General features: G+C 42.9%; 1 protein-coding gene across 1 annotated transcript in view; it reads left to right on the top strand.

Moving 5' to 3' along the window:
• Positions 1 to 2179: 2179 nt before the first annotated feature.
• lin7a (lin-7 homolog A (C. elegans)) overlaps positions 2180 to 19977 on the top strand; it is a 42790-nt gene continuing 24992 nt past the window's right edge. Inside the window, exon 1 of the mRNA XM_080757946.1 lies at positions 2180 to 2266. Coding sequence (XP_080614072.1) covers positions 2227 to 2266 — 40 coding nt within the window. The 5' untranslated portion in view covers positions 2180 to 2226. The remainder of the gene's footprint in view (positions 2267 to 19977) is intronic.

Raw genomic sequence — 19977 nt, 5'->3', positions numbered from 1 at the left:
TTCAATGAAGAGATGACGGCCTAGCTGCCACAATATCAACCAGTTGGATCCCCTACATTGAGACTCTTCCTGTTGAATTAATATCATATCAATTTGAAAGGGAAATGCTTGCAAAAATTAGTTCTCAGGTTTACTAATCTTATGAGCTCAATTCAATCAGTCGGAGAAGCATGTTCAAACTTTGTTTGTATCTGGCGACTTCTGCGTCTCCTCCCGTGGACGGGAAATCAATTAACTTATTGTTATTGTAGAAGACATTTGAGAGTGCCTAAACCTAATCCCTTCACTTTAAACACACACACACACACACACACACACACACACACACACACACACACACACACACACACACACACACACACACACACACACACACACAGTGACACAACTGTATTCCAGAGGCTGCTGGCTCTCCAATGCTGAGCCCATAATCTCCTAGTGTCCTCTTTCTCTCCTCTCTCCCTAAGCCCTCTCTCTCTCTCTCTCTCTCTCTCTCTCTCTCTCTCTCTCTCTCTCTCCATCCATCCCTCCACCACTTATATACATCTGCATGCAGCTGGCTGGGACCATGTGCAGTTAGTAGACTTTAGCAGCCATAATATTATGGTCTGACTCTCAGTGGTTCTTGAGGGGGTTCCAGGTGGTCCCCACCCATTTAAATGATGGAGAGTGGGTAACCAAATGGACCTTTTATAGATATTTACCTCTTGAGAGAGTCAAATTGGACCAAATTGACCCTTGCGGAATAATGTTTTTGTTAAACATCTTAAACATCTGCATTACTGGGGCGCCCACTGGCCTAGTGTTCCAGGCACATGTCACATAGGCCTATATAGGCTCTTGCCTGACAGCGTGTCGCATGTTCGAGTCTTGTTCATCCCCCCCCCCCCCTCTTTCCTGTCAATCTCCACTTGTATCTATAAAGGCAGAAAAGCCAAAATCAAATCTTTAGAAAAAGAAATAATAATTGCATTACTTAATGTACAAGACGTCTACACAATTAGAGAATGTCTCTCCTATACCACATCAATATAGAAAGCATGAAATTGTGGGCAAAATCTTATATCCAACGACAAAAAGATAGTCTACGGTCTGAGAGACTAAATCTCATCAAATGGTAGTCAAATGCCGGATAAATAATGGATAAATGGTTCGAAACCACTGGTCTATGTTCATAGTAATGTGCAGATAAAGTGTGCGTTCTCAATTCAAGATCAATTTAACTGGGGTGAATTTAATGAAATTGAAGACCAATTTTGTCTCCCTTTCTTGCCAATGCCATTATTGTGTCTTGTAAATTATTCTATGATGATCCTATCATGGCAAATTGTCTAAAAGTGAGGTAATTGGTTCCCAAAAGAGTAGCCTACAGGCTAGAATAATTTCAACTTTTTCATGCAAGGCTATTGCAAATTTGAATTATTCTTTCCCTGCATGCAAAACCGTGAATTTCAGCATCACTGCAGCCTAGATAATTTCATTCACTTTAGGCATTGGTTTTTCATTCTACTGATAAATTATGGTCTACCGCACATTACAGCGTGTTTACGATTTACACTTATCTACTAAACGCCTGTACCCCAGTCGAGGCAGAGGCATCATGTCCAACTCCTTCTGGGGGATTAATCCATAAACCCTTCAGCTTAAGTTCACTGCAATCATTCAATCCCCCCTGCACTGCATACAGTACGCTGCCTGCACACAGCAATAGAAATAAAATGCAACAAGGCTCAATGACTCAGGGGGAAACTCGATGGGAAGTGGGGTCGTCATGGGATGATCTCTTGAATGGATGGATCATGTACCTTTTCCTTTACACGCAGCAGTATATTGTATCGTTTTAGTTTGCCAAACCCCTGGATGTATCATGGATGGTCATGGATGGATGCTATGTCAGCCTGTGAGGTGGATGGTGGTGGATGGATAGAGCTGGTGCTGGTGGGCTGGGCTAATCCTTCTTCCATTGCAGCCCCTCCCACTGACTCTCTCTCTCTCTCTCTCTCTTGTCTCTCTCTCTCTCTCTCTCTCTCTCTCTGTCTCTCTTTCTCTCTCTCTGTCTGTCTGACTGTCTCTCTCTCTCTCTCTCTCTCTCTCGCTCTCTCGCTCTCTCTCTCTCTCTCGCTCTCTCGCTCTCTCTCTCTCCCCCTCCCCCCCCTCTCTCTGCCTGAGCGTCTTTTCTGTCTGATGCTGCAGCTACTGTAGTCGTCGGGTGTCCATACAGCAGTCATGGCGACAGTAGTGTCCCAACCGCTTACTCTGGATCGAGGTAAGGCGCGCATGAATCGTTCGTTTCCCCCACCCCCCCCCCTTAAAAAGGCTTGATGTTTTGGAAACTGTTGACAAGCTAGTTCAACGTATACATGTGTTTTTATTAGATTTGCGTACGAGTCTAGCTGCGCGTGTCTGGACAGTATGATTTGTGGTTTGTGGGCTATAAATGGCTTATGGGCTACTCAATGAAATTGATAGGCGTTCGGTGCGCGTCTTAGAATGAAGCGCACATTGAATTAACGGTACATCATACATGTATTCCCGAATTTCATTCCCATCACAGCAGTTATTGATATCATATTGTGTGATCGTTTGGACAGTTTTTCGGTTATTGTTTTTTCCCCCTCTTAAATGAAAAAGTCGACTATATAATATTAAGCACTCTTCGCGATATGGTACTTCACTAGGGCAACTTTTGGATTGAAAGTAGACAGGTGTGTAGCCTACCTGTAACATAATAGCCTATGTTAAAGCATAACGGTATAGGCATGGTTCTTTTCTAATCTCCTACCTGTTGACAATAGAACAAAGGACATTGTAATTTGTACATATAGGTCATGTTTTCTGTATTTAAGATAATGGCAGACAAGTGTTGAGTATGTAGCCCAATTTGTTTACTTAATTAGGCAAGGTCATTTGATTTAAATCAGTGCATCCTCCCAGCGACTGATATTTCCACATAACTTAACAGTTAACACCATCTTTAGTTTCTTCTTACATTCATAGCTTACTTAGCTTACTTGTGGAAAAAAACAGGATTATATTTGCACTCAAAGGCAAATGTGGTGGTGGTGAAATGCAATATTGCAGTAGTATTACATAGGAAATGGATGCTGTTAAAAATAGAGAAAGGGAAACCTAAGAACGCATTTCCTATATGTGCCAAGCACAGCTGGCATATTCTGTACAGGGTTCCTTATCACAGCCAAGAGCAAGAGAGGTGAGTGTAAATAATCACCTTGTGGGTGAATGAATCATTATGCAGAAATCCATCTCTCTCGCATACAGAATCACCCAAAACAACTGGCAACAAATAACCATATTTTGCTCTCTGAATTTATCAGCTACACAGTATGAGCAAATGAAGTGGACATCCCACTCCTATAGTCCTATCCCATCAAGCGAGCATCATGATGGATTACATAATTATAGCATGGCAAAGAGATCTCCTTGATAACGACTCAACGAGGCCATTATATCACCATGGAAATAAGCGGCAAAGCCAGACTTCTTAGTTAAATGCCAGCATTCAGTATTTCAGTCATCCTTATAGACTATATTGCAGAGGGGACAAACAAGCCTGACTCGACAAAAGACATAATGAGTTTACTGTGTTTGACGGCTCTAATGACATAAGGACTAATGACAGTTTTACACTGGAGCCTTCCTTCATTTGACAGCAAGAGTTAACAGGCTGTGGTCTTTTCTCAGCTGTTGTCACTTTCAGGGAAAAGCTAGTTGGTAATGAAATGGCAGTGTAGTCTGTTAAGAGTTTGTCACACACACACACACACACACACACACACACACACACACTCTCTCTCTCTCTCATTGCTTGTGTAGAGATACAGTGGTATCCTTACTGAAGTTCTTACTGTTCCCTACTATTGTCAGAGGAAATTGTTGTTCAAATTGTTGCGACGGTGCCCCACGAAGAGCAAGGTTGTTACGGCTTGGCTCTTGGGAAAGTTGTCTAGTCAAGTGGGTCATCTTCATTGTGTGTGTGTGTGTGTGTGTGTGTGTGTGTGTGTGTGTGTGTGTGTGTGGGTGTGTGTGTGTGTGTGTGTGTGCCTGTGTTGTACTTGTATTTGGCCAGATTGATGTCATCAATATGATGTCATCATCAACATGTCGTCAGAGATCCACAGGAAAGTCACACCATAATTAGAGCCTCAGAATCATCTGCATTGTCACCTCACAGCATGTGTACAGGTGTAAATTAGTTATTTTTTCATTTCTTTCATGCACGCTCTATTATGTTTTACGAAGGCTAGTATTCCGTGAGAAGAGAGAGGATAGAGGGACAGTGAGAGCAGAAGGGAAAGAAAACGGATAGAAACAGGCCTCTCAGACCCAAAATCTGATTTTTATTTGTTGTTTGATAAGATTTTGTCCACAATTCCATGTTGTATTGATGTTTCTACCATAGGAGAGGTAACGGGCAAACATTGATCAAAATAACAATTCTTCTACATTCTCTAATTGTGTAGACTTCTTGTACATTAATTTAAAGCTATAAGCAATATGTCAAAATAATTTGGTATTCAGACAGCCAGCAAGTAAAATGTTCCCCAAAATAATTTTGCCAAAACATTTTGCCAAACATCACATACACTCCTATCGTCCTGGTGGAGACCTGTGCCCAGAAGGGCACTTTTTCTAGTTTGTTTTGTTTTTCACTTCCTTTCCACGACACCAGGGATATTATGTAGTAGAGAGAGTGGTATGGAATAAAATAGTCTGTCCTCGAGCATTGGTTACACTAGAAAGCAAAGGTGCACAAGGTCATTTGTGAGTCTTGCTGTAGCTGCAGGTGTCTGCCTTAACCTTTTCCATGCCAATCTCGAGATATCTCGTTGATAGCTATTTGATCCACATATGGCAAAACGAGATTACGAGATTTGATTAAAGAGTATTAATCCAGTTTTAAAAATATATTTTTTTTACTCATGATATAGAAACCGCCTACATCCCAATTGTTGGTGCACACGCACACGTGTGCGCGGTTATTCATGTTTTCTGTGTTCAGAATGTGATAAAGTACCATATTTAAAGCCTAATAAAACATTAAACAGGATAAACATCGTCTGGGCGTTAGCCCACAACTTGGAGAGAGTCTAGACTACAGCTATGGAGGGTAATCACTTCCGGGTTGGGCGGATGTGACTTCTTCTTTGCTTATCACGCATTTCACTGGCCTCACGTTCCGCCTATGGTAACGGAAGGGAATGTTAAATATACAGTCTCATCCAGGAGCCATTAGCCAGTGACAAGTGATTTATTTGCCTTCCACTGAGGGGGAAGTCACAGTAGTAGGTCAAATTAGTGCTAATTATTCGCTTGGCATAAGGACAGGACTTGATATTCTGTGGAATGAACTACTTGACTGGCAAAGTTATACTGTTATATTCTATTCCACTTGTCACTATTCTAGTCCACTTGCCGCTCAGTGTGTGTGTGTGGGGGGGGGGGACAACTGCCAAATGTGCCAAGCATACCCAGGTCAGTGGCAGATGGCAGGGCCTCCTCTGGACAATTTTATACTGTGTCCGATATCCAGATACTAAACTTCCGTCTCAGAATACTGCCTCATGAAGGCAGATATTTAATCGTCAGTGCTTCCACTATTATAGCTGTATCAAGTAATTTCTCTATGAAGAATAACATTCGGTCATCTTAAAATCGTCTCGTATAAGAATTGTGGTCCAAAAATAAACAAACCGTCTCTGCGATATTGTCGGAGACGTGTCTCTGTATCGTTTACAACAGTCAGTCACTTATATTTGATACAGTCTGTTTCTAGCGAAAATGTTACTATTTCGGCAGCAGTAACATTAGCATTTTCTCGCAGTCGGCTGATTCTTCATATGAGTGAAACCGCCGGGTTGATTTGTTTATTTTTCAAGCACAGTTCTTATATGAGGCGATCTAAGATTCCCTATGGGGATACAAATAAAAAAAATACACAAACCCGTGCGTGGTATATCGCCTAAGAAAGTTATTTTCAAGGCTAACTTGGTTGACTACTAGAGCTCATGATGCATTTCTCTTGACTCTGACCTGGTCTTACTTTAATTATTAACATAATTTAAGATAGTGGTTTGGATGTGCTTATTTTACATCAGTGTTTTTTGTTGTTGCCAAAAGCACATAATATCTAATATTGGTAATGGTAATGCATTTCAGGTCTGCTCTCTGTTATAAATGGACTAATAAATGGACTGAGCGTTGCCCAGCGAAAGCACCTAGCTACGGCGTGAAGAAACAGTCATGTTTTAAAAGAGCATTCATAAAGCTTCAAAGCCCTCAGTAGTTATCACTGCGACAGTTTGGCTCTGTGCCTATTCTTTAATCAGTGAATGATGAGGATGACCCTTGTTATTCACAGCATGAGCATCGTATCATTGGTTCTGCAACATGTTTTATGCCATCCTCTCTCAATTTAGGAGCCCAGAGTGATGGCCGCGTTATTAAATCCTGCCGTCTGAGCTGCCGTTTGAAAGCTAATGCTGAGTGTGCAGCATTTTGAAGAAGGTATAATTTAATTTATCACTCGAAGCTTGGTTAGCAAGCATGTACGTGCGCCCACCAAGCAGGGCTGTGTACTTTAGTGTGTTGCATGATATAATTAGTGTTGCTCTTTATACATCTTTATTTGTTTATTAAAACAGATACCCAGGGGGCACGGTGGCACAGTTGGTAGTGCTGTCGCCTCACAGCTAGAAGGTCCTGGGTTCGATTCCCGCTGGGGACGCTGTGGGCACTGGCGGCGTGTTCCCTCCTCCGCGTCATCATTGCCCATACCCGAGGCGGGGGTTGGCGAAAGGGCCTTTCTGTGTGGAGTTTGCATGTTCTCCCCGTGTCCCCTAGGGTAGATACCCTCACAAAAACATGCCGTAATCCTGGTCTCTAAAACTACCTCCCCCTGGCCAGCCGTGGCGCCTGATGGAGGGGAAAGGAACTGGCCGGAATAACGTGTCCCTTCCACGCGCTACGTCCGGCCGGGGAAATTCCCCTCTGTCAGGTGAAAAGAAGCAGCTTGGACTCCTCATGCATAGAAGGAGGCATGAGGTCAGTCCGCTGCCCCCCCAGGTTGGCAGAGGAAGTGTAGCGCCCAGGATTACATTAGACAATTGGCACTGGGTGAAAAGAAAACTGGGTTACAAAATCATGGGATAAAAATTAAAAAAAAAAACAGATACCCAGCTCTGACACCTAAACGACAGCTAGTCTTCCTGTGATGGGGTCCAAGAGTCACAATATAACACGTATAAAGACAGCTAGTCTTCCTGGGGTGACGGGGATCATAACAATATACATTAACAAAAATATAGAACTCTAGTTTTCGCCGGCTGCCAGGCGTGGCTGCACTGATAACTTTGGGGCGGGCCCGTCTAGAGATATCGAAGAGGATGGGTGGGTGGAATTGCATGGGAAGGATCAACATATGGAATGTTAGAACAGGTCAGCTCCATATATGGAGATCTAAGGGTTTGATGCAGATCTAGGTTTTGAGGTCAGTGTGGTGATCTTAGTGGGTGCAGTACTTAGTTTAGACAGTTTTTGGTTTAGACCATGCAGTCATTAGTCCTACAACTACAACCTATCTAAAACCCTCACCCTAAACCTAACCTCCCACGGGGCAGCACACCTAAACCTAACCTTAACCCATGTCTAACCAATGACTAGTCTAAACTTAAGTATGCACCCCGATCTTCCTATATGGAGACGGCCATATATGAAGTGTCGACCATATATGATGGCGTGACATGTCACGAGGTGTAACGGTCTGACAGCCATATACGGTGGCGTGACCATAGGACGGACAGGTTTTGCAGGTTTTTATAGTAATCTGAGATCTATACGGTCGCAATAAACGAACGAACAAAAAAAATGTCTTTCCTTTGATGTTACAAATATCAAATGGAAGACTTTTCCATGACACAGAATTGACAGAATATGATGTGGGCAGGCTGGACTGGCAGGCAAGCAGGAACACAGGAAAATAGGCCACGTAGGAGGCAAACAAGAAGACAGGCAGGCAGATGAGCTCAAGGAAGACGATACAAACGTTAGAAGAACCCAACAGTAAGAACTAATCACTAAACTCTGGAGGTCCGAGAAGGGCGTCCCTCTACCACTGGAGCTGAAACAACAACGAGACACGCTGAGTTGGGGTTTAGCAGAGGAGATGAGATGATTAAAGGCATGTGTGCAGGATCCGGCCATCCAGGTGAGCGAACGAGCCAAGCCCCCAGGGGGAGGCTCTCCTCCAATGTTGAAGCGCTTTGCCCTACTGGTCAGTGCTGGGACTGCAGACGGACCCGTTGACTTATGACGAGGAAACCCAGGGCTTTAACATTGAGCATTTAAGCTAAATAAATGCGGAAGTAGACCTCTCTTCCGGGTGCTTCAAAACGCCACTGAGCAACTTCCACTGAAATGAATAGCAGGGGGCAGGGCAGCCTGGCGGGACAAGGAACACGCACACATGCACACACGCGCACACACGAGAGAGACAAACAGGGTAGGCTACAAAGGAGAGAGGGAAACAGAAATACATGGGAAGCTTCCTGAGACAAATATGGCCGTGACCCGTGAGTCCCGTGACAGAGCGTTTTACCTTTGGCACCACACCGGCTTCGTTTTTGATGAAAATGGCAACTGCAGCATCCAGAGTGTAACAATGGGTCCATTTTCACAGTGAAATCAACATGCCAGATTTCAATATGTACAACCTCACATTGCAGCACAACAATGTGGGTAGTTGCATCTTTGTTTGGTTTCCACCCCTTTCTTATGCTTGTGCTATTCAGTTTCAATTCAAAGAACAAGGCTGCTAATCTCCCAGTGGGAGAGTTGTTGTGGTTCATTAGTCTTGAATGTATTGCCAGCAGAACTGCTTCCCCTCCCAGCTATGTACATATGAACTCTGTTCCGTGCTTTTAGTTTATCATACAGTAGGTGACTTGCATTTTTATGTAGTAGCCTATAGGCCGGGTGTTGAATATTAAAAGCATTATCTGAGGGGCACGGTGGCACAGTCGGTAGCACAGTCGGTAGCGTCCCGCTGTGGGCACTGGGGGCTGTGCGTGTTCCCTCCTCCGCGTCATCAGTGCCCATACCCGAGGCGGGGTTGGTGAAAGGGCCCTTCTGTGTGGAGCATGTTCTCCCCGTGTCCCCTAGGGTAGGTACCCTCACAAAAAACAGGCAGTAATCCTGGTCTCTGGAGGGGAAAGGAACTGGTCGGAATAACGTGTTCCTTCCACGCGCTACGTCCGGCCGGGGAAACTCTCCCCTGTCAGGTGAAAAGAAGCAGCTTGGACTCCTCATGCATAGAAGGAAGCATGAGGTCAGTCCGCTGCCCCCCCCCCCCCCCCCCAGGTTGGCAGAGGAAGTGTAGCACCCAGGATTACATTAGATAATTGGCACTTGGTGAAAAAATGGGTTACAAAATTGTGGGATAAAACATTTAAAAGCATTATCTGTCCAAACTTCTTATTCCGATGTCTGTGTATTCAGACATTGTCGACTTAAGAGTATCTGCATTGATTCCAGATAATATATTTTCAGCAAACGACACCATTGTACGACAAAGTATATTTCAGACTTCAGTGTCCAGACTGAGACATCTTTGAAAAAAAAAACTTTCTGAATTGCATTTCAAACCATGTCATATTATGTGATCTGCAAAAATCTTTTTCCAATCCAAATCCACGTGTTTTTCTTTTTTTGCTGTTCTTACCGTAAAAAAACAGTCCAATGTTCCAATCTAACTAGGCCAAAAAATCGGATTCAGGCTACCAGTCTAAACATACTCATAGACACATGAGAATCAAGTCCCACTCACATTCTCTGAAAAATATGTCTGTCAACCTACACTGTGAAAATGACCTAATTGCACATAGACTGCTTCACAGATATGCTAAATTTGGCAAGCCCCAGCCTTCTGTTGTCAACATGCATGCTGAGTGTAACGCTATAGAGAGATAGGAATTATTATTTGCCACTGGCACTGGGGGATGGGTCACTCATGCAGATGTTGCACACATCTGGACCCCTTGAGTCCCGTAGAGGCAAAGCTCTTTATATAGTGCACATATCGTTGCTGACTGTCAGGAAGAAACCTTGTATCTCCATAGAGTAGACCATAGTTCATGTTTTGTTAATTTGTGTTTTTCATAATTTACTGCTTTAAGTTCTTCGTAGGACAGTGTCTGCAAAAGAAGCGCAATGATCCAATGTACAAGATCACAATAATGTGTCTCATCGTGACACTTTGTGAGCATGTAGATCTGTAGAAATTCAATTAAATGTTCGCCTATCCTATAATGACATGCCTAAATGAACAACAGACTGTAATGTAGAAATACTAGTACAAGTGACGGTCCGGAATTCTAAATTCTAAATGTACTTAGTCATTCTGCAGAACGTCTCATTTTAAGTTTTCAAATGTATAACGATGTTTTGAAAATAGCAGATGTACAATCGGCGCATTGTGGCTGAAATGTGTATGGGGCTGAAATGGTTAATGTATGTTTTGTAATAATAATCAGAATTTACAAAGTACCTACTAACTAAAGCTGTCAAATAAATGTAGTGGAGTAACAGTACAATATTTGGATCTGAGATGTAGTGGAGTGAGTATTCAAGTATTGGAAATTGGAAATACAAAGTACTTAGAAGTCTCCAGTACAGTGTCAGTGTGAAGGCCAGCTACTGTATATAGGCCCTCTGAGGACACCGTAGTATTTTGGTTGTACTGTATACAACGTGTGATTTCTTTCTACGTCCGAGCATAGACATGGTAACGCCTCGCCTGCCTCTGATTGGCCTATCATGAGTATAGCGCATGCTGCTTAAACGTACAAATGTTGCATCAGGTCTAAATGACTTTTAATAGCCTACTTTGTTCCGAATTGATTGGACTTAATCTCGTCTGATTGGGCCCGTCGATCTATGCTGACTGAAGCAAGAAGTAATTCATTTAGCTAAATGCTTTTAAGTCCAAAATGAAAGTATTGGAGGGAGAAGCCTTTTTATGCCAATGGTTTTCTTTTATCTGGTTATGAAATGGCCATAATGTCTTTTGAAATGTGGTTTACCGGTATTTAAATTCGGTTTTCTCTTTGTAACTGTTTCTAATTATGCTCCTGTCTGTCTTGGCCAGGTCTCCCTCGGGAAGATCCTGGTTAAATAAGGGTGAGAAAACCTCGGTACATTTCAATGACATATTAATTATTTAGCCTATAATATAGGCTAAATATGTCATTAAAATGATGTGTACTAGTAGTAGGCCTAGTAGTTGAGGTGGCTTAGGCAGATATACTGGCATTCCTGAGGAGGAGCAGCGATTGTGTGTTCTTTGTGATTGTGACCTGGGAGTCATAGGCGCCGGAGGGGGGGTCATTTGGATCTGTATGTTCACCAAGGTTTTAAAACGACTCAGGCGTACCAATGTGGTCAATTTTAATGTAGTTTGCAGGTCATTGTATCAGGGCCACAGAAGCCAAAAGCAAGTTCAGAGTTAACTTCTGGTACCTTGAATTTGGGGAAATATGACTTGATCTGGTGTGGTAGGGTTCAGAGTCCCATTAGAGTCCCACTAAGGACATTTTAGTTTTAGGAAATTTCATGATGGCAGTTAACGTTACCCTGGAGAACGATGTATCCATAACTGTCTTGTAAGCTTGTGCGGACTGGGCATCTTATGATTCAAGACACTTTAATACAAAACTATCTACTAAAAAACTCTGATCTAGTAGTACAGAGCTATATGTTCTCTCACTGATCTCTTTCCTCTGCTCATATCCATGATCCTATCCTGTAAGGAAATACATTAGGGATGCGTACGTGCCTGTTCTTCTGCACATGGCGGAGCGTTTGGTCGGTCCAGGGTGGGATCACATTTCCTGTATTTCCTGCTATCCAGTCGAGTGATTCATAGACGTGCTACCACTATACACCATGTGGGAGTTTGAGTGTATTGTTAGTGCTCCACGGAACTGAGCTAAATCTAGTTGATTTTGTCAAGTAAAATGTATTTATTTTTGGCGGACCTTGATGGCGTCGTAATGCATGATTTTACAATTGGTTGCGTGCTGATAATAGCAGATCTACAAGCTCACAATGCGTCGCACTGCGACGCGTTGTGAGCTTGTAGATCTGCTATTTTCAGAGTGCAACCAACCGAGCATAAAATATCATGGGGCTCCATCTTCGTCACCGCTAAACCCAAATCCCTAAACTTATTTGCCTTTTTTTATTTTATTTTGCAAAACATTTTTGAATAGTTAAAATGGCCAGTCTACAAGCTCACAACGTGTCAATGTAAATTGGTTAGTGACGCATGTCTTTAAGTTCTCCTGGATCTCTTCACCACTAGTCTCCCGACTTCCCACCCTAACATTTTTGTCTAGTTTTATTTGTTGATGAAATTGTCAGTATATTTTATCTTATTTGTAGTAGTGTCAGTTTTATCTAGTTTGTATCTAGTTTTTGTCAGTGAAAAAAGGTTGACGAAATCCACACTGGCCGTATGAGCTTCTTCAATCGAAATGTTTTGTGTTTGAGTGTATTGTTAGCACTATTTAAGCCATTTTGGGAGGGAACGCCTTTTGGTGTAACATAACATAATTGAAACCGAGTGGCGCGCTACGAGCTTGTAGGTCTGCTATTTTTGAAAAATCAAAGAACGACTGACATAGAAACATAGCTTTTTCTGAGAAAACTGTCAGGATGAAGAAGACATTTTTAGAATCTGATCTCAGGTCAAAATGGGCAAAAAAGTGAACCACGTTTTCTGCAGCCTGCACCATATTATCAGGCTTTATCCGAATATATGCAGGGATGGATGCTCAACGGCTCTCCTGCATGCATCTCTCTGCCGTGCAGACTGCAGACTGTCGTTGGGTGACGCAAGGCAGTCGTGTCATGATTGTTGCACTTGTGATTTGGGCAGTCCTTTTGGGGGCGGTTGAGGCTGCATGGCTGGAGCCCCTGCGGTCGCCCCAGCTGCTTTGTTTCCCAAACGGTGGGTCGGGACCCATTTGTGGGTCACAGATACATTTTTATGGGTCCCTTTATTATTTTTTGTTTCCTACATTTTTTGTTTTTAATTATTATCTCAAAACATTTTAAACATTTTTTTATGAATTAAAAAAAAGGGGGGGGGAAGTGTAGATCTGCTATTTTCACTATAGTTTGGGTGTCGGCCTTAAAAGGATCCCTGGCTAATAAGACAAATATGCCTTAAAACATTATACTTGCCCTCTACAACTAAAATAAAATAATAAAAACACCTTAAATATTGTATATTTTTCATAAATAGAGATTTTTTCACTCAATAGGAGCTCCTGTCGCAAGTTGATAATGTCATCTGTCCATGTGGTCTAGCCCTATGGAATGTATGGAGTGCATATGCTAATAAAAAACAACTTTATGCTTCATAAGGATAATATGAGCATCAAAGCGACATTTTAAATACCTTTTATTAGCACGTGCATTCCATATATTCCATAGGGCTGGACCACACATGGACATACAGTATGGACATCATCAACTTGCGACAGGAGCAGTTCCTATTGAGTGAAAGAACCTCTATTTATGAAAGAAATAAAATATTTAAAGTGTTTTTAATTTTAGATTTTTAGTTAAGTATAATGTTTTAAGGCATATTTGCCATCAGCCAGGGTTCCTTTTAACATCTAATTTCTATCGTTGTCTCAGTTCTACAGGCCTAATACCTCACTGATCATAAACGGCAGAGCTCATTTGACGTCTTTCTTTCTTTATGATGAGTACAAAGCTCTGGGGTATTGCCGAGACATTTCTATTAGGACATTTCATTGACCAGCGTATAGCAAGGCACTGACATTGATTTATTATTTACACGTTTGGGGGGCAAAATTGTGACGGCAATAATGCAGTGCGACATCGAAACCCGATATCTCCGTCACTGATGTGTCCCGCTTGAGATTGAGACGTTTATACTGCAAGGAGGAGATATAGGCAGATGAAATGCAAGGAAGGCATTTCATTATATACCTCTCTGCCTTGTTCAGTGAGAGCTGGGAATGCTATGCGATTATCACATATTACTGCTCATTACTGTACAGACACCTGCTATTACATTGTCCTATAATCACTGCTTTGGTGTCTAATGAAGGGATGGCTCTATGCAGAAAATGGGGCATGACATGAGCAGTGGCCCATGCATGCATGCAGCGTTTCGCCGTGGTTAATTTAGCCGTTCCAGTGGTTATCAGAGCACGCCACATTGCTGTACTGAGACTGTAAACGAGTCATTGATATTCAGCCTTCAACTATGTACGGTATATCAGTGGTTTTCAACCCGTTCATTATTTATTCAGCATTTGAGCCACGGACAACCGTTTAATGAGATTTAGCCTCTCGGGGGGCCCAAGACTATAAAGAATATTTTGTTGTCGTTGGATAAGCTTTTAGTCCACGATTCCATGATGTATTGATGTGGTGTACCATAGGGGACGGATGGATTTTGTTGATCAAAACAATTTAACTCTTGAGAGCGTGGGTCAATTTGGTTTCATTTTTACACTCTCAAAACGCTATAACATTCGAATTTGTCAAATGTTATAGAGTGTAAACCTATGCAGGATCGAGCGACCGCTGTAATGTGTGCTTTGAATGTCTGGGTAATTCAGCTTGAGGTGGTGAGAACTCATCCACTGCACTGTGAGATGTCAGCCAGGCATGCAGTGATGCGTCGTTCTTCCACCTGAGGAGGAGGAGCAGAGGGGGGCCCACCCTATACCCTAACCTAACCTTAAAGATGGAGTGCCACGATTTTCTTCCACCCTAAAACAGGATCATCGGGTATTATTTTCCAAAAAGTGTACAGTATTTGTTAAAATCATGCTTTTATGTGGACACGCCCACCATTTCATTAAGTTTGCCTGGTGGGTGGTGATGGGTGGCTGAACTGAAGCGCACCCACAGCTGTAGTTGTATGATAAAGGGGGAGGGGTTAGGGGAGGGGCTGATAGTGTGATGTCTCTATATTACTGTTTATTTCATTGGCCCGTTTGACTGTCAAGGGTTCGAGCCTCCAGGAAGAAACCCAAAATACAAAGTTAATACACCATTGCACATAAAAACGACTCCAGGGTGTCTAATGAAGTACTGTCACCTCATAGACACATGGAAAACTGGAAAAGTACAAAAATTGTGGCACTCCATCTTTAACCGCAAGCAAGACGCAGCGCATGTCGGACCAACACACGTCGGGAGCAGCGGGTGATGTGCGCATGTCGTACTGTCGGTGTGTCGGATAAGCTTGCGCACCCCGAAACGGTTGGTTGTCATCGGCATGAGAGATGACAGTGCTTTAGGGTTTTAGTGATAATAGTGAAGTACAGATCCCTGTGGGACCCCAGTTTATTATAGGAGGGTTCGGAAGTGGCCTCGCAGAATCATTCCTTGTATAAGCTTGAAGATGTGCTATTTTTGAAAAATGAAAATGGGATATTTTCCAAAATGGAACAATTTGTGACAGGCCTAGTGGCTTCTGTGCACTGCACAAAGGGGTGTCAAACTAAAGGCAGAATGGCCCATAATGAATCTTTGAAGTGGGTTCCAACACCTTGTCAAAGTCCTCGATGTGGATAACGAAAATGGAACTAATAAGCATGTAAAGCAAAAGAGGTCTCTGCTGGATGGCCTCTGGTGACCTCCATTTAATGAGTGTAGAAATGTTCATAAAAGCAACACTTAGCCAGATGCCCTGGCTTTTTGGAACAATACCAACACATTACCAGCCACTCACAAAGAGCTTTGTTCTCTGGACCAGGGGTCATTTCTCAGTGAAAACGTTAGCCTATATATTAGGAGATTAGCTGAACAGTCTGAAGTGATCAAATAAATCAAGCACTTGATTTAATCTAATTACCTTGTGTAAGTTCAAATGTCTTTCTTATCCACCCGATGCACCTTAGAATATCCCACGGGTGGTACAGTAGTTACTTGTTCTGTTGTCCACCCATAGTGTTGATTTTGAGTTTTTGACAGTACATTTTGATTTAGTTTTAGTCTTGCCTGATTATGCACTACATGTTATGTTCTACACTGAAAATAGCCGATCTACAAGCTCACAACGTGTCACGCATGCGACGCTTTGTGAGCTCGTAGATCTGCTATTTCCAGAGTGCAGCATCCGAGCGCAAACCAAACATAAAATGACTTGTCCGTCGTGACTCGTGTCCAATGATGGCCGACCATCTTCTCCTCTTTGTGAGTCTGTTGGTGGCTGAGCAGTCCACGGTTCTATACTCTTGTCTCCCACACCTCTTAATGTGGAGGAGGTGTGGTGTACGAGTTCGTACAAAGGTAGCATTATAATTCCTTGAGGATTTCAGCTGGGCTGTTATCAGGTCCATGGGGGGCTTCATTGTTATTCAGGGCTTTCTGTGAAGATCGGTGGGAGGTCTGCTTCGAACAAGGTATAGGCTGTTCAGGGAGCTCTAGAGGCAAGGACAGTTTGTCCACCTGGCTGGGTTGGTTGGTTGAGCAGGGTGTTAAAGTCAGTGATGGAAAAAGTACATTTTCTTATTCATTTAAGTACTGTACTTAAAGCCGGGATAGTTCACAATTTTATGTTGTACGAAATACTTGCCATTAATATAGTGGTTGCAACTGTATTAATTGAGTGCCTGAGTCCCGTGGTGGGAGTTCTGCTCTCGTTTTGGTGAATATTAAGTAGTTCCGGTCATTTTGTGGGGGAGGCACAGGGGGCCACGTGTTAAAAGTAAATCAATCCACAAAACTAGTGCCTTTTGTATTGTTGACCCATTTCTAAATTATTAGCGCAACTTTTGTTCAACTTTGACCCCGCTATCACATGCTGACGTTTTTTTAGGGGCGTAGTCAAGTGATATGGACAAAAAAAACATAGTTCCGTGTGATAGAGGGGTATAAAATGTAATGAACGAAAGTTGCACTATAAAATTATGGTAGAAATAGGTCAACTATATAAATGACGCTTAGTTTTGTGAATTTATTTACTTTTAATGCGTGGCCCCGGTGCCCCCCACAACTCACGCGCACGCACGCACACACACACACACAGACACACACACACACACACAAACATGTTTGGGGAAGATCATGTCGCTGTTATTATCTAAGCAACCAATGCACATCTCTGAGTCTCTCATGGTTCCATAGTGATTAATGCCCTGATTAACATCACCTGTGACACCCCAGTGCCCTTGCCAAGGCTAATATGCCAATAGAATTCTCACTGGATGGTTCTTCTCACAAGCACTAGTAACCAATCAAGAGAGGAATGGAGACAGCAATTCCAAGTGGATCAATGTAGCCTAATCCGCGGTACTTTATTGCTCTGGGTTTGCAGTAGAACGCTTTGCTGAGTTGCATGCTTATTAGAAGTCTGTATTATGTAGCCAACAAAAGCGTATTTTCCCCAGACTCCATTTCTATAAGATTATTAGATTTTTTTGACTGCTCTCTGCCTCTGTATATTGCTCAAGACCAGTATTTGACATCAATCTTGATTAGTCAGTCTGGTATGTATATTAATGTTTTAACAGCAAAGGAGCGTAACTGCCTGGAGGCGTTGATTTTTTTTTTCTCCTTTAGTCTGTGGAGAGTCCTACAGTCCCTCGGCCTCACATGAAAGTCATGAGCTGCCAAGAAATATGATTAAATAGGATTCATTAGCTGCTTTTTAAACCGTGGGGGTACACGACGAGGGCACCAGTTTTCAATGTGTATATTATCAATCGGCCTGCAAGTCTCACAGGGCAATAAATAAATGAACCAAGCTGGCTCGCTGGCTCATTCAGGAAACGTGTGTGACAGGGTTTAAGAACTTTAGACTAAAGCTGGGAGCTGCTTTTCATTCCGAACTGACTAGAGTGGTCTAGGCCAGGTCTACGTTAGAACTCTTTGTTCCCACACACGGATGCCGAATCGAGTAGTCTCAAGAAGTACTTGAAGAAACTAGTCGGATTCATCAAATTACTCATTTTGATGGCAGAGGGGAAACATTTTGGAGGAACACCAGATGCTCTTGGTTTCCGTTCTTGTTTATGCCCGCCTGGTGATGCCACAAGGTTATTTTCACTCTAGTCTAGACTGTTATGTTATAATCAGGAGTTGACCATGTCTGTGTACTTGAACTTGAGATACAGTGTACTTAATATGTATTGTGTACTGCCTGAACTGAAGCATACTTTATAGATAGGCTACAAGAGACATCTCAGTGGCAGAACCTTTAGCGTGATACTGTCTCTTGTCGCGTTATTGTTCTCCCGGGCCCGCCGCCGCAGTCGCCGTACCGAAGGAATACTTCAACCGGATTATCACACACCACCCAGCCTGCACACAGTACCTGTCTGTCAGAACCAGACGAGGGTCCAGTAATTAGATTTCACAGCATAGACCATATCAGAAAACTGTAAAACTAGTTGATCTCGCACTCGGCTGGAAGAATGCCCTTCATGGGGCAGCAGTGGCTCAGGGGTAGAGTGGCCATATGGCAAACCCTGAGGCTCCCAGTTTGATCCCGGGCTCCCCCAGAGTTAGTCGGAAGTGTCCTTGAGCAAGACTCTGAACTCCTAATTGCTGCTGCTGTGATTAAACGTAAATCTATCTAAACACTCTGTAGAACAAAATAGGCTTTCTAAGGCTCACAGCCAATCAAGCCAATTAGAAAAAGCTGAAACACATTCCACACGTTCCCCACAAGCCCACAGCGCCTCCATCCCTTTGGCTCTCAGCGTGCATCTGACCACCACACCCCAATTAGGGCATGGCCGCGTCCACGTCAGACGCATCAGCACTGCTTCCCGTTAATCGCCATTATTTGAGTGACAATAATTAATCATCCCGTAAAATATTAATATTTCATGACATGGCCCTATAGTAACAATGTCTGTTCTAGCCCAGGAAACCGCTACATCTGAATATGAGGATTCCCGCGCTGGCCTTATTCCTTCCCCTCCTCTTTCTTTATGCACTGGACTGACCCAATGCAAACCAGGCCAGGATGGGATTGCTTTTCTATCTTTCTCCGCCTCACTGGCCTTGACTGACTCCATTTTCCATTATCCTGACCATCAATTTGTTCCAACGTCTTTCACAGGGCTCCACTGTTAATGTAATTGAACAGGTCATTTTTCTCCCCCCCCCCCCCCCCCTGCGCATTTGCATACTTATAAGTGCACAGGCAGCCAACTCTGAGTACTCCTGTGGCTAGTCGGGAGATGTGGAAGAGTATTCATTTAAAATCGCAGGTACATATTTACACTAACACTGGATTTAGTGCACATTAGGCCATGTGTGTGCGGCGTGTGTGTGCAGCGTGTGTGTGCGGCGTGTGTGTGCAGCGTGTGTGTGCGGTGTGTGTGCGGCGTGTGTGCGGTGTGTGTGCGGCGTGTGTGTGCGGTGTGTGTGCACGGCGAACGGGTGGCCGACGGGCCCTGCTCCGATGATGCGTTTGGCCCCCGGCGGCCACGGGGCCGTTTCTCACTTGTACTGTTGTAATATATACAGTTATTCACAATACCTACAGTAATGTACATTTATATGAGTCAACCCTCCCTATAACACATGACCAGTTACTCAAACGGTACTATATTATATTACTACTGTATACAGTAGATGGTTATTTAAAAAAAAAGTTATATTATTACTTTACTCTTCTTCTTATTACAATTATACAATTGCAGTACTTGCAATCAAGTTGATCCTTTTGATTTAATTAGAAGAGTTAGTGTAGACCAGACCAACATTTCAGGTCGAGACCCAAACTAGTGAAAATAGATCTACAAGCTCACAACACGTTGCTTTGCGCCGTGTTGCGAACTTGTAGATCAGCTATTTTCATTACTTCTTAATTATTATTTTTTATTCATGGATTTTCTTAGATTTGTTTTTTTTTAAATATATAAAATTCCTTTCAATGTTTTTATTTAAAATAAAAGG

Source organism: Protomyctophum bolini (assembly GCF_963924005.1).
Source record: "Protomyctophum bolini genome assembly, chromosome: 23".
Lineage (NCBI taxonomy): Eukaryota > Metazoa > Chordata > Actinopteri > Myctophiformes > Myctophidae > Protomyctophum > Protomyctophum bolini.
Note: the sequence above shows the minus strand (reverse complement) of the source record. Positions and strands in the feature narration are given on the sequence as shown.